At 32.4% G+C, this 16959-nt stretch overlaps 1 protein-coding gene across 1 annotated transcript in view; it reads right to left on the bottom strand.

The window, feature by feature from the left end:
• The window catches only part of LOC108917509, a 107963-nt gene extending 91874 nt beyond the window's left edge, over nucleotides 1-16089 (bottom strand). Inside the window, exon 1 of the mRNA XM_023453967.1 lies at nucleotides 15939-16089. Coding sequence (XP_023309735.1) covers nucleotides 15939-16089 — 151 coding nt within the window. The remainder of the gene's footprint in view (nucleotides 1-15938) is intronic.
• Between the last annotated feature and the right edge of the window lie 870 nt (nucleotides 16090-16959).

Raw genomic sequence — 16959 nt, 5'->3', positions numbered from 1 at the left:
ACTGGTAGTGTGAAAGATGCTCCTCGTGCGGGTCGTCCTAGAGTAGATGATGAAACTAGATTGAATATCCTGGTGGAGCTCCAGGACAACCCTCATTCTAGTACAAGGTCGATTGCATTGAACAATGATATTTCACATGTAACTGTGGTGAACTTTCTCAAAAAAGAGAAATTTCACCCCTATAAGGGTCACTTGATACATGCATTGACTGAGGACGACCCAGACCGCCGTCTCCACTTTTGTGAAGATTTAATGCATCGATGTAACGGAGACCCCGACTTCCTCAAGAACATAATTTTTTCTGACGAGGCTACTTTTTATCTTAATGGATCGGTGCATCGACATAACTGCCGGTATTGGTCTCAGGAAAACCCGCACTGGGTGCAAGAAGTAGATCATCAGCACCCCCGAAAGGTGAACGTTTGGGCGGGAATAATAGGGCGTCGTATTTTAGGCCCGTATTTTTTCGAGGAAAATTTAACTGCTGCTCGCTATTTGGATTTCCTGCGGTTCGATTTGGTCCCAAGCTTAGCAGAGTTATTCCCGAACAACGAGGATCCTGATATTCCTGAGGAAAGAATTTGGTTTCAGCAGGATGGTGCACCGCCCCATTATGGAGTGCAAGTACGGGAGTACTTGAATAACACGTTTACTGGCCGGTGGATCGGGCGACGCGGAACAATCGAGTGGCCTCCGCGTTCGCCTGATTTAACACCTCTAGACTTTTTTTTGTGGGGCTATTTGAAATCGCGTGTGTACACAAACAGACCAGGTGATTTGGAAGAACTTAAAAACCGTATTCGTTTTGAAATAAATCAAATCGACCCGGGAATGCTTGAACGAAGTGTAGACGGCGTTTACACACGCTTAGGACAATGCCAAATGGTACAGGGTGGGCAATTCGAACAATTTCGCTAGACTTACACAAACATTAGTGTAATTTTACTCGTTTGAAATGTAATTTTGTCAACTTTGTCCTTTTCGGAGCCATTAATAGTGTAAGTAGACAATTATCACTTATAAGAACTTAAGGTGCATTTTTCTAAAAAAAATTGTTATGTAAGACATCGAAATTTTCACACCGTTGTTTAGATAATTATCACTGTCATCAATTTCGAACGAAAAAAATATGCGGTCATTTAAAAAAAAATTATGTCATCGCTGCCGAAAGTGGATTATCGGATTATTTTTTTCACATAACAAGGTGCCCTGGATGAAATAAAAATCGACGGGTCTCACCGTTTTTTGAAAAAAAAAATTGTTTAACGAAAATATGAATTTTATGCAGAACTTTTTTGCCACGCTGTATAATCTGCAGTAGCTCCTATTATTGCGTTACTACTTTTCGGCAAATAACAATAAATTATTATTACATTTCATCAAAATTTTTTCAATATGTGGTAAATTTATACAAAACTAAAATAATGAAAATTAAACTACTACTAAATCATAAATGATAATGCTATGCGAGTCAAAATTATAATATAATTTTTTATACTTACTTCAAAATATTGAATATAAGGATTAACTTGGAGTAACACAAAATTAAAATTGTCTATAGGTGGATAAACGCGTGAAAATTTGAATAGTAAACACAGGTGCAATTGGTTGATTTTGCTATACTTATGAACTCTGCAGTTCATTTCTTTCACTTGCCTCATAAATTCTACTGTTTCTTCTTACTATTAGCAGTAATATAAACGTAATCATATAGTAGCAAATTTTATATACTGTCGTATTTCACCAAATATATTTTTTTCATGTCAAACATAATCTTCATTGCTTGAACGATACTGATATAAATCAGTTATGGTTAATTAAGTTATTTTGCATAAGTAGATGGTTAATAAATTTTATAATTACCCATACTTAATCATTACGTACTTCGGAATAACCATTTCCTTAATTTAAATGATGTTTTATGTTGGTACGCCCGGTTGCAATGAAGGAATTACCAGGTAGTTAAATACTACGATAGTAGTAAGGAAACATTTATACTCTTGCCAAGCTTGTTAATATTCCCTTCCCAAAACAAAAAATTTTGAAAACCCATTCCTCTTTTTCAAGTGTTATTAAACAGCGTTATCAAATACAGCTCTAAAAAATTGAATATTTACGATCAATTGTTTATACCTTGTATATATTTATGTACCTAAATCACAGGAGTATCGACAAACCTCACTTCTATGACAATCATCACCTACAATTATTAGTGACTGCGAAAAGTAAACAATCTATAACTATGCTACATCATCAAACCCTGTCCATAGTACATCTTGTTCTCTACAAAATAAAGATCTTTATAGATGAAAGCATTCATTATTGAACGTTTGATCTGATGTACTTCAAGAATGCTGCTGACTACCTCATCTTAAAATAGCTAAAGACAATTCCATTTACATCCGGTATCGATTCCAGAGACCAAACCATTCCGATGAATTCCGTGCATAGCAAACGCTGAACTGAAGGTATGCAAACAACTTGGATTAAAACATCATATTAGATTTAGACTCCTACTAACTATATGTCAAAACCAGTTTGTGGATTTGATTTTTCCTGAATATCAATGACTATTTGCCTGTTATTAAGACGATTTATGTGTATAGCCACACATTTCCGATCAGATCTCTAAACTACTTTATGGTTATATGTATACATCTACAGGGGAATTTGCAACAAAAAAAAAATGGGATATACAATGGACCCCTGTGGTCTGCATATTTTCCGCGATTCGGCCACAAACGCTGCGCTTGAATCATCGTTGTAGCAGCATTTGGCACACGTCTGTCTGTCCGTACGCTGTACATTCCAGCGAGAAGCTGCTACAGCATTTTGTATTGCTTCGCTATAAATTAAAATAATATCCTTTAATTCTGCAATGCCATACATTAAGGTCATTTTGAACACTTGGAATATTAACGTAAACAATAATAAACGGTAATAAGTACTGAAGCATTTGTCAAATCAAATAGTATGATGTAACTCCTCCGTTTGGTGATGTGTATATAAAAAAAAATCTTTTTGGATAGTTAGCCGTAAGAAACAAGTACATTTTAATATACACATTACAGTTGTCCAGCAGCGTAGTACTTTTTATTATGACTTTTTTCTCCAAATAACCAAATATGTAAATATATTATAATAGCTTTTTCTGTGATATCGATTATAATCAAAGTGTTTTGGATAAATTGCGAATTAATCTATAAAAATTGATTCCAAAATCAAAAAAAATTGAGTTATGAGAACTTTATAAACACTAAGTTATATTTTCAGTTGATTTATTAGTAAATTAAGTATTGCTAACATTTTGCCTTAGTAAAAACTGTCTAGAAATATATTTTTTTGTATTTTAATAATATATATACTACAAGTACTGCTAATTTTTATTGATAGAAAGAAAAGTTAAATAAAAAAGTTGTTAAAGAATAAACCTTTCTAACGCGGTAGAATTTAATATCAGGTCGAGCAAATAAACATTGCAAAGGTGTCAAAATAATGGATTCTTGATTTTTTAAATAAAAGACCCTGCATTAAATGTATACCTTCGTATCTCTAATAATAAGGGAAATATGGCTAGGATGATTGTGCCATATCCATATCGACTGGATATGGATATGGATCGACGAAACCTTATATAACTGTAATCATGTGAAGAATACAACTCTAATCAAATATGTAAAAATATTTAGGAATCAGTTTATTTCGACATTTCTGGTATATTCATAATTAATCTGATGCAAAATTCTGCCTCTTCATACCATAATACCTTTTATTATACAGGGTGATTCATAACATCCGGAAAAATTTGAGAATAGATGCGTCATAAAAAATGGAGTCAAGGTCGTAAAATTTTTTTTTTCTAATCCTTATAGTTTCCGAGAAAAAAATTATTGAAATTGTAGTAAAACACTTAGCTGGGCTACTGTGGTCTCTCTCTCTCTCCACGTGGCTCCAGGCGATTCCAAATACTGAAATTCAATTTTAGTAGGTATTACATTACTTTTCCATGTGTCAAAAATGGCTTACGTGTATAACTCGAAGTTGACGTATATCATTTTAATTTATGGCGAAGCAAGACAGCATTTGAGTTATAGTGAAGTATTTGTTTTATGGTGAAGCAAGACAACATTTGTGTTATTGTGAAGCATTTGTGTTATGGTGAAGTATTTGTGTTATGGTGAAGTATTTGTGTTATGATGAAGTTTTTGTGTTATGGTGAAGTACTTGTGTTATGGTGAAGCTAGACAACATTTGTGTTATGGTGAAATATTTGTGTTATGGTGGAGTATTTGTGTTGTGATAAAGTATTTATGTTATGGTGAAGTATTTGTGTTATGGTGAAATATTTGTGTTATGATGAAGTATTTGTGTTATGGTGAAGTATTTGTTTTATGGTGAAATATTTGTGTTATGATGAAGCAAGACAACATTTGTATTATGGTGAAGTACCTATTTGTGTTATAGTGAAGTAAGACAACATTTGTGTTAGTTCGTAGAAGCTGGATCAGCCCCAAATGTGTTTACACGTCGGTGGACAAAATTTTGAACAGGTGTTGTAACATCAGGTACGTCAAATTATTTTATTAATTCAAACCACAAATTAATTTTATTAATTATTAATAATGCGGTAAAAGCAGTTGAATTTGCTGATATAAAATAGGTTTCATAAAATTTTATTTGTTTCTTAGGAAAGAAATTCTTTCAATTTTTTGTCCGTTAAATTTTTTATTACACTTTGCCATTGTGCCGTGCTACGACTGCATGCTTTGCCTTAGGCAGGGTCAGGTTTTACAGTGGACCAGTTTCCAGTGCCGTACCGAAGTGTATTTTTAAATCATAGGGAAACAGTGCACCAATTGCACAAACTAGAAAGCGATTATAAAACTTATAAATTATTTATATCTGTACAGTTATCTGCCTTATTACAGATATTCTAAATAACCGACATCTGTTAAAAAATCAGTTTCACAAACCGCTCCCAAAATTGCCACGAATGATTTGCATATAAAATGCATAAATTTCGATCTAAATTACTTTCTCGTAGAAATTCTTAACCTTGATCTAAGGAACTCAATACGAAAGTAATTTGTTGCGATAATAATATCCTACTGAATTGATACTTAAAATTAGTGGAAATCAGTGCGAGACAAAATATATTTTCCCTCTCGACAGCAACTGTGCACTTTCAATTGTGCATGTAAATACAATTAATTTTAAGTGAAAAGTATATAATTTATTTAAATAACTGATATATACTAAGAAATCAACAGGATGATACGCCTCATTGTCCACAATAAATACATTGTGCCACAGAGTGCATCTGGTAACTGTGTCTCTAAGCGGATTGTTAATTTTGTTACAATTGCTTTAATGTCAGCCTAAGTGTATAATTCTGTCGGTTTAGAATGATAGGTGTAAGTAGAACTGAGATTTTGCTTTTCCACATCCGTCGAGTTTTTTTTATAAATATATATTTTGTTATTAGCTCTTGCACTTTTAGTTTATGTTAAAGACGTAGAGCGAATTTAAATAAATCATAAAAAAATACATTAAATCCTATCAAATGAAGTCAAATAATTTATTTATTTATTCATTTATTTATTTATTTTTTGATACACTGTTCTACAGGAATAAAAATGCAAAACAGGAGGGTAAAGAAAAAAATACAACGTGAATTTTTGCTGTTTTTGACTTGTTTTTTGAGGTTAGGAAATTCCTGTGATGTGATAGCTCAATTCTGACATCGGATTCGTGATCAGGAGGCAAAAATACTACGGATAACATATGTGGCATGAAAAGTACAGACAACTTTTTTTTCGTGTGGCTGTGTAATAATTAAAAAAAGTAGTATACAAACACATGAGTTAAAATACAAAGATTTTATTTTGGTAGTCTAGGAATTAAAAATATCTGATTACCCAATAAATTACAATAATTACACATTGTGTAAATAGGTAAATATTTAAATATATTTGTAGGTGACGTAGAAATATAAAGTGTTCCCCCCTCTTGAATTAACCCTCGAAACGTAAAAATTAAGTTGATGCAAAAAAATCTGGATAATCAAAGTGGTTATTCAAAATTTTAAATAAGAATAGCACACAGTGGCAAGACTTTTTAACAATGGCGATCTAATAACTCGCATTGTAGAAAACCAGTAGGTGAAAAGACAATCTATTTTAAAATTTAGAAATTTAACAAACTTTCTTTGTTCTGTTTCGATAATCTGTACAAATGAATTATTGTGAGAAGACCAAACGGGTGCAGCTTATTCAAACTTAGATCTAACAAAAGAAAAAGTTTTAAGCATGTCTACTTGGACAAAATCTTTACACCGATAAAATGATAGCCATATATTATTTTTGATGAATTTAAAGTGTAAGATATTATGTCACACTTCTCAGGATTCATAGGAACCAGTTATCAATTTGAATCAAATTATTCTGAAGACGTATACAATCGTCAATGTTCTCAAAGGTTGAGAATATTTTCAGGTCATCAGCATAACAGCATATAGAAGGTAATTAATATCTAAGCAATTGTTATGCCATTGATAAACATGTTGAACAATAGAGGCCCAAGAACAGATCCCTGTGGAACTCTGAACATAGCTAAGCAATCCGCAGACTTACACCCTTTAACTAGGATATACTGAAATCTATTAGACAAATAAGATTCAAGTAATTTTAATAGGGAATTCGAGAGACCAAGTTTATTATGCTTTGACAGTAAGATTTCATGGTTAAGTCTGTCGAATGCCTTCGAAAAGTCTGGTAATAAATCTGTTTGCAATTGTTTATTAATGGATTCAGCTACAAACTAATATTATTTGATCCCAAAAATCTAGCTAAGATTTTTAACTGACATTACTGGAAACAACTACAGGCTACATACCCTGACTTGCATTGAATTACACCAGCAATGTCTAGTAAACAGCTACTAAATTAAAAATTAAAAATGATTAATCTAGTATATCTAAATATTATTAATTAATAAAACACATGCATACGAGATATTGCATATATTTTAAATAGTGCAATAATTATCCAAACAAATATTTTTCTATTCATGTCCTAACGTCACCTTTGAAAAAGACCGACAATAAATCTAGCCATGATAGATAGATCTTAGTTACTTCTGCATTTTGAGGAATTAGAAACATACTTTGAATTGATTTGAATTACATTAGTACTTTTAAAATATGGTATAAACATTATTTCTATTTGTGAAAATTAATTAATATGTTTTTATTAATGATATTTTAGAAAACAACTACTCTCCGAGTTGCATGCACCGACAAGCATTGAATTGCACTCCCAATATCCAGTAAACGTTAAGACTATCAAGATCAGCAACATCTCTAGATATACACCGGTCTCGAACTTATTAAATAGCTGGCTCATTCTATATTTTTATAATAAAACCCTCCGAAAAAAGAAATGAAAGGGTGCCAAGTCCGGTGATTCAGAAGAATAGTACATTTCATTTGTTACAAAGTGATAAAATTTAATAAAATGCATCTTTTTAACATATCTCTGACCTTTTTTCAAGAAAAAAATATTTTAATAATAAATTATTTTACTGCTGCCATTTTTTCTCCATTATTTTTTTTAAACATTTAATTTATGTCCCTAGCGGGTAGAACCTGTCTTCAATTTATTAGCTAATGTAATAAGGTACAGAATTTTCAATATTTCGCAGTAAATTGCAGGCCTAACAAAAAATACATTCATTATGATACTGAAAAGTAGTTTATGTTGGTAATTATGATCGTTCGCTATAATCGCTTATAACCGTCTAAATGAACGCCGCGTCCTTAGAATTTATTCTTAATTGGTATGAGGAAGATGCTTAAATGTTAAAAAGTTATAGTTGAGAAGCAGTAAACTGTTACTTCGTTATGCCAATATGTACTTAAAGACCTATACTACTTAAAAATAAGAAAAAAAAAATCACGATAATAATTAAGTGCGTTTTAAATTGGTATAAGAGTATAATTATTTTCGCCTCATAATTTTCAAGATACGCACGGCTTTGCTGCCATATACACACTCGAAATTGCTGAAATTTTCCATGCCGTTTTGCATAAATGCACCTAATTTTAATTGATCAATTTGCTCTTTCAAGACGTGAGTGGTGGTGGGTTTGTTGGGATAAACCTTAGACTTCAAAAAACTCCAAAGAAAAAAGTCCAACGGCGTTAAGTCGCATGATCTGGGCAGTCAATTCTAATCACTAAAACGGGAAATTACACGACCAGAAAATGACTCAAGCAGTAATTAATTGAATTGTTTCTCTGGCTGTATGGCATGTGACACCGTCTTGCTGAAACCACATGTAGTCTATATCCATATCTTGCAATTTAGGCACAAAAAACTGGATTATCATGTCGCGATAGCGAGCGCCTTTAATGTTATTACCCGACCAGCTATATTTTCGAAAAAGAGTGGTTTGATGATGCCTCCAGCCTAAAATCCCCACCAGATAGTGACACGTTGTGGATGCATTTGTTTCTCAAATATCATTCGTGGATTTTCTGCACCCTAATTGCGACTTTGTCGATTAACGAACCTCATCGCTGAAGATGATTTTGTTCGAAAAATCAGCATCCACTTGTTGTTCCATAATCCATTCAACAAACTTTCTTCACTCTGCGTGATCAGTAGTAGTGATTTTTGAGTCAATTGCACTCTGTAAGCATGAAAATGCAAATCTTTCCTTAGGAATATGCTCTAGAGAACTTCTTGGAACGCCCAATTCTTGACCACGGTGCTGAATTGATGTCCCTGGACTCTCAGCAACACTCTCACGAACTGCTTCGATGTTTTGTGTTGAACGACTTGTTGATCCAGTCTCCCTGAATCTTTCAATTAATCTCTTCACAGTTAATGAAGTTAAATCACTATTTCGACCATATTTTGTACGAAAATTGTGAACTGTAGCTGCCAAACCTTCATAACTTTTAAAATATTGCTCAACAATGAAAATGCGTTGTTCTTTCAAGTAGCGCTCCATTTTTAATAACCCTGAACTGTCAGCTATAATGCTGTCTTTTTTTCGTTGGCAACACTTTACAAGCAGCACAAATGGCGCAAAATTCAAATCTTGCGTGAATTTTGGGACATCCGATATTTTTCATTTTTCTAACAATTTACTAGAATGGTGGAACATTATAAATAGGCCCAAACGTAGGCCCAAAAGCTCTCTAACTTATCAAAAATGTTAATTTTAAAAAGACAGGAGTGTTGGAGTAGAATAAACGTTTACACATTTTTTTGATACAAAGATTACATTTAGTTGTATAAAATGTTCTTATTTATATAAAATTTTATAACGTTTCCGTTATTTCCATGAATAAAATAATTTTTAAAGAATTACAACAATATATTACATATAAAAAATGTATAAAGTGAACCAGATTTATATACATTTTTCACAGTGTACATAATTTTATCAAAAAGCTGCTCATATTTAAACACCCTGGAGGGTAATTTACGGAAACTCGCTACTGGATATCGATTCCGCTTCTTTATAGTAAACACTGCCAATGTACATAGAAATGCTGGCATTCGATACACGAGATATCTCTTATACCATCATCTCTAGAGAGTTGCTGAGATGGCTTGAAAATACCAAGATGCCTCACAGGCTTTTTGTGCTGTTTAATGTGTTAGGCCTTTCAATTTTATAGAAAAATACAGGACGTTAAAAAGCTATAAATCTGGAAACACTTTTCGATATAGACATTAATAGAAGTATGTGGTTAATTTCAAACTGCAAAAAACAATTGGCGGAGTCATGAAAATAATATTTAACTAGATAACGTAGTTACTAGAATAATAATTATTTTTATTTTTGAAAAATTGTTTTGACATCTTTAATAATAATTATCTATACATGGTCTAACATTTAATAAATTTATCTCGGAATCAATGACTCCAGTAATATGCAACAGGAACAGATTTTTGGAAAACCAAATTTAAAATAGTTGGAATGGGACGCTTCAGCCATTTTCTTGTAATTTAAAAAATCTTAGTTTATACCCTTTTTAACACGCTGTATCTTGAAAGCGTTTTCAACTATATGGTTATAAAAATAATTTTCATCTATTTTTGACGTAGAATCCACCCTTAAGGTTTAAAAAATTAAAATTTGCTTTCCATAAACAAATACATATTTTATAAATGATACACAACAAGCAATATGCCGTCTAAACCTGAAGAATAGTTGTGGTGAGAAATAGCGTATCGTTATTATTTTAAAGCGCTGTCATTTCTCGAAAATATTTTCCTGTAGAAGAACGGCTTGATGTTATGTACTTTCCTGTATCCTAACAAGTTTTATTGTATACTATCTTCTTCATGTATATGTATTTACAACAGATGGGCATCTATAATATGATAGAAATAGTTAGATTACCCATTACATTGAAATTTTACAGTGGATTTTGTTAATACTTTACTTTTAAAAATTTAAATTCAAAATATGCANGATAGATTTTAAACCTAAACTCGGTACGCCACTGTACCAGGGACCATTGTGTTTACTTATGTATCATTTGTTTATCAACATACAATAGGTTGAGGTTACATGTTTACATTGTGTACTGAAATAGGGTATGCGGCCTCCCCTTTACTTATTACTCTGAGGTTGTTAAGCGGCCTACACACGGGGCAATCTACAGGGTCCAATCTGCAGGGACCCTGCAGATTGCCTCATGTAGAGGCGAATTGTCACAATTATTTTACGACTATCCGATATCGGGAAGTTGTCTCGGCAGACCATACAATCGCCCTACTCCCCACCCTTACGCCCTGCATACTGTATGGTGTGTAGCGCAATTGGAACAATAACAGGTTGATTCTAGATCTGATCTGATCTAGATGGCTCGTGGAGCAAATAAATACGTGTTGTTAACAAAATCACAGATTTGGAGCCATGGTACAAATTCCCATACTGACCGATTGGACCGTGTGGAGAGTCATACCCAATTTCCCCCACTCTAACACCCTACAAATTGGTCCCTGCAGATTGACCCGTGTGTAGGCCGCTTAAGACAGAGCATCTAGCAACTCGTGTTAATATAAATGTATAAGGTCCTTCGAGTAAAAGAAGAATACTTGTGTTTTTCTTTAATATAAACAGATTCCACTAATATCAATGCAATATTGTTAGAATATGTATATTGTTTGAAATAATAATTTTCAATATTCTCTGAAATTGAGTGAAGTGTTTTTACAGTGTACTTAAAAATTCTCCTATTTATAAAATATGCTTTAATTATAAGAGTTACCAATCATACTTGGCAATTTGGCAATATTAATTGTTCTGCTAATATTCTAAAATAAGTTCAAATTTACATGAACATTTTATATATTATATTGTTTATATTATATTGTTTTGTTGATGTGTAATTAGTTTGTAAGTCGATGTTTTTTTGTTACTGTATTAATTTTAATTCATATATTTTCCTGCTCTATAATTGGTAGTTTGGGCAGTCGTACTCAGAATAAATAATAAATTTGTCAAGTTTTTAATCTACTTTAAATGTAAAATCAGTTAAGTCTATTGTAATTTTAGAGAAATATTTTTTGCGATGTAACCTATTTTAATTGTTGTAATTTCACTGCATCCTTCTATGCGGTGCAAAATTACTTAAATAAAATGGAATCCCATGAGTAAACTTCTGATATCCAGATGCTCGTTCTGATTATTTTTCTAGTTTCAAAAACCACAACGTTTCAATTACTGAACGTGAAACAATTCAATTTTCAGACTACTGGTAATAAGGTATGAAAATTACGTACTATAACCAATCTAATCGTTACATATGAGGAATTTATGATTTTAGTTCTCTTAATAACCGATGTTATCCAAGTTCACACCTAGACTACGCCTTACCTTGCCCTACATAAGCAAAAAACCTTAACAAGCGGTTCATTCGGAAATGATATACAACAGCATTTTAATAAAATTTGTATCGGAGGTTGTACATACCATTCCATTCTTAATTAATGGGTCTGTTCCAGCTCGTCTAGTGCCGTTACTCGCATAACTCTAGATAAGCCTAATGGGTGCCGGGTGCGAAAATAATAAAAGACGCCTTACGGGAATGCCCCTTTGCATATCGATCGATTGACGGTAGCTGCGGCTACAATCATCAGATCGGGAATATGTATAGACTTGCAAGTACATGAAAAAAAAATGCCTTGTTAAACTTGTTGTTACTATATTGTTATGGTTTTCCGTTGCATGCAACAAACTATTACAATTAAAAAGTATTTGCGTCTAGGGCTAGGGCTTCCCGATATTCAATAAAAATATCGATATCGTATCGATTTTCGATACGATGTCATACAATACTCTCTTTGACGATATTTGCAAGAATACGATATTAATTTTTAAAATATTGACGATAATTATTGTATCGTCAATAATGTGTTGTCAATAATATCGAATAATATTGATCTCGACAAAAGCGCGAATCGCACAAAATGAATATATAAAACAATATCTACAAAAAAGAAAATACGTATTTGTAAACAAAATCTCGTCATAATGATGAAATGGATTTTAATGTACTATTTGTAAAACCAGAAGTTTCTTTGAGGTGGGAAAAAGAGATAATTCAATATTTGGTCTCTCCAAGATCAGGAGCAGAAATTGATGTTTTAGTATGGTGGAGAAATTTCAATCACGAGTATCCAATATTATCGCGCATGGCACGAGATATTCTGTGTTTACCTGCAACTTCGGTACCTGTAGAGAGACTATTCTCAGAAGCAGGTTTAGTTACAACTAAAAATATTTGTTTTTTAATGGATGAAAGTGCTCAGGCTCTAATTTTAATCAATAGGTGGATGAAAAGTTCCTTGAAAAAAGAAATTTGCAAGTTAATGTTAATAAGTTTTTTGTTCTTGTCTTCATAAAATATTTTATAGATATTTTTACTTTTTTTATATTATATCTTAGCTTGTATGTTCATTCAAATTAAGTAAATAAATTAATATAAATGTTATACTTTCGAATTTGGTATAATTTTAATTTTTCTAGTAAAAAAAATAAATTTCAACTATTTTATACCAATAAATATTGAATATCGTATTGAAATCAACATCGATACGATAATATTACTGTTATGTTTTGGTATTAATGTGAATAGCCAAAAACAACTTTAGAAACAAAACTCGTTATTAGTTTATTAAACCCCGTTTATTGTTCAAAAACCTACTACATACTGTATTGGTGGCTAGCAAGGAAGCGATAGTGTCGGTACAAAAAACTGGATACTTTTTCTCGCATTCCATTGCTTTTAAATACAAACAATAAATGTTTACATATATATAACAATTACAAAAATAATATCGTCGATATCAATACAAGACGATAAATTCAATCATGATTCAATACGATATCGATAATTTACAAATATATCGGTATCGTATCGTATCGAGTATCCCTATTTGCGTCACAAAAATATTTATTACTTTTATCCGCAATCACCTTAGAATTGGACTTTTATCCACACATAGACCATCTAAAGTGATATACTTTATCCACCAGTGGAATAAAGTAGCTTTATTTAGAACTAGTAATTTATTTAACTTCCTTTCCGTTAATAACAACCCTTGTAGCATTATTGCCATCATTTTCGGAACGTATAACATTTGTCGAAGTTTGTGAAGAATTTGCACAAGGTACGGATGTCTCTTCTTGAAAGGAACAGCTACATTTTCCTTGCAACATCAAGTTTTTGGATATACACTCCCCAACATAACTTTCTGCTACAGAGGAGCTCTTCCATCCACCATGCCGTTTGATGGTTGATCAACACCTTTATTGGCCAATAAAGTTGTTGAAGTGCGCCTCATACAATGGCCAGCATATGCCTCTGAATTTGCAATATTCAGGAATGAAGCAACTATGTCCCAAGGCAGGCCCAAATGTTCTGCAGTGTATCTGAATTGTTCTGGGGAGACATGCAGCAACATAATGGAGATATCAAAATTGATCGAACAGAATGATTTTGAAGATGAACTGCCAACAATGACGCCACTTCATTCTCCATCCTTCCTCAACAATTCAATATCGGAAGCTCAACCAGATCCTGAGTCGCAGCCTGGCCCATCAAAGAAACTGAGGACACAGTAGATTGGGAAATATATTTCGATATTTTTAATTTCACTAATTATTATGTCAGCTAGAAAATGTCCGTGGATTCTGCTTACTAGGGATAGACGTAAAAAAAACGCGCCACCAGACTCTACCTCGTAGGGGGTGGGGAAAAGAGTCAATAACTAATTAACAATATTGCAATGTCAATCATTAAAATGTTTCTTATAAAAATAATGGAAAGATTAGAGAAAACTATGCGTAATCATTCATATTAATGTATACTTACTAGTACTGGAGAATAGTATAAGTTTCGCATTGCTGTAAAACCCTAATAAATAAATAAAATTTGAAAAAAGTTTTGTAATGGAAATCATTCCTTGAAAACCCCTGATGTAATTTTTCTGTAAAATTACCAGAAAAAAAGTTATAACGACCAAAAGAAAATTCGTTCCCAAATTTTTATATATTTTCGTTAATAACTTTGTTATATTATTTATAGAGAATTTAATTTGCAACAAAAAATGCATTTACAAATTTTCTGTGTAACGAATAGTTTGCCCGATATAGTAAGTAGTAGTATGAAAACCATTCGCAGCCCTTTTTACAAGATGGCGGCCGATGCACAAGGGTTACGACCCCACAAACATGGATTTAACTCTACACTAACCCCCTCTTGACATATAAAAAATAAAATTGCGTGCTCTGACTTTTGCACGCTAAGCCCAAAAAAATGTAACATTTCAATGGACTGTATACCTAACAACATGCAAAAGGTAAAGAGATATTGCCCTAATCATTAAATATTCTTTATCGGAAGCCTCAGTCAAAAATTCTTCAACACGTGTTCTTTCCAATACTGCACCTTTTTTTGCTTTGTATCCTCTCGATTCGCCCTTCAAATAAGCAGTAAGCTTATTTTATTTTCCAATATCTATATTTTTGTAGACCTTTATAGTAGCCTTCAACATCGAATACTTCGACCACGTAGATAAAATTGCATATTTTTTCTTCTATTTAAAAAATACGATAGCATGACTTCTTCATTTATTGTCATTACTCTCCGTTTTTCCTTCCATTCGTTAAATTCGGCGAACACTTTTTCGTACTGTTGTCTGGATTTCGCTGGCAATAAATGGAAAATTGCTTTTTGAGCTTTTTCAAAAACAGCCACAGGAACACAATTACATACTTTCTTGCATTTTTACCAAATTCAGATAGAACCGTTCATTAATTAATTAATAATAAACAGCGTACCATAGCAACCAGTAGATATAACAAAACCTACCACGTTTCATTGAGTACCTACTAGTAAGAAATATCAAGTCGTACGAATATATTTTTATTAAATTTCAATAATTCTGATTCCACAAATTATAAAACGTTGTATTGCATTCGTGTTTTAATTGCCTTTTATCCATTTAAGAATATTAAACGGTCGAACTACGTTCTTGCATTTAAACATTCTTACGTGGATAAAATGCTACTTAAAACACATACAATAAATAACTATTATTACAATAAAATTTAATAATTAGTCCTTATACAATTTACTTACAAACTGTATATTTTTGAAAACCGCAGGACCCCTTTTTTAACAATAAACTTTTCGTATAAAAATTGCAACTTTAATCTGTTACCCTAAAACTGTTAGCATTATTAAAAACTATTACCTACCTACTGGATTTTACGCAAAAAAGTCTGTCGACATTTTTAAAAAGGTCCAACAAAAGATCACCCAAAATATCCTTCTCTCTTTAATAACAACTGAGATAAACTGGGATAAAAGTGAATAACATCTTGTAAAATTATTATTCCAAACTTACTCATGTTTTCCGCGAATATGTCGCCATTGTTGTGCCTTGTAATGTGGAGGTTCGAGCCCATGCTAACATCTGTCGATTTTGTCATCTGAACGACGGCGAACAGCGTCAGGAGCAGCCATGACGCTTGCAGGACATTTCTTTCTATTTCCATCTAGTTACCGGGGCCATACAGCCACCAGACATCTCACCTGAAACTGAAATTTGAAGTTAAGGGGACTCTATAACAAATAGGCAATCAGCAATTTGTAATTTGCCGCTTTTGAAGAAGCGACATCGTAAATTCCAAATTTCTTTACACCAAAAACTTATTTGAGTTTCAAATTAAGTCTATTTTATAGAAAATCTGCGTTAAAATGGGGTAAAGTCTGTAATTTGTGCATTAGACAAATTGTGCAGTAAAATCTATAAAAATGTATTGTTGGTTGCCTATTTGCTACAGGGCCCTCTTAAACGTGTCTTAACGTCAGTACATAAAACAATTGTAGGCAAGAAATAAAAAAGATTTACAATTAGACTTACCAAAAAAGACCGACAAAAACATGACATATGAAAATAAACAAGTTAGATTTAAAAAACACAACATTTTTCCAATTATTTCGATCCTTATTCTTATTGCTCTTTGAATACAGAATACAATTATTAATTTAAATAGATAAGTAATCCTTGCTATGAAAACTGTGATGCACTTTCGTGTGTAACTACCAACAACTATCGTATTCACTCTTTATTGGACGTACTATACTGAATTATGCAACAAAATCATATTCCAACAGTATCTTAGTTTTAATGAGGTTTTTAATAAGATGAGTGCCTATTAATTAGAGAGTATATCGCATGAACTTATTATCTATGCACCTGGAAACTGAATGTTCTTCCACTGCTTTTGCTCTCAGAAGTGATTAACTAATTGAAATTATTATTGTGTTAGTGCTGTTATCTATCCCGTTTTATGTATTTTCCCATTTTTAAGTAAGTTGATAATCGTTTGTCAATAAAGAGGACTATAAAAAAGGGCAACGCT

The sequence above is a fragment of the Anoplophora glabripennis genome, unplaced genomic scaffold, assembly GCF_000390285.2.
Source record: "Anoplophora glabripennis isolate ALB-LARVAE unplaced genomic scaffold, Agla_2.0 scaffold57, whole genome shotgun sequence".
Taxonomy (NCBI): domain Eukaryota; kingdom Metazoa; phylum Arthropoda; class Insecta; order Coleoptera; family Cerambycidae; genus Anoplophora; species Anoplophora glabripennis.
Note: the sequence above shows the minus strand (reverse complement) of the source record. Positions and strands in the feature narration are given on the sequence as shown.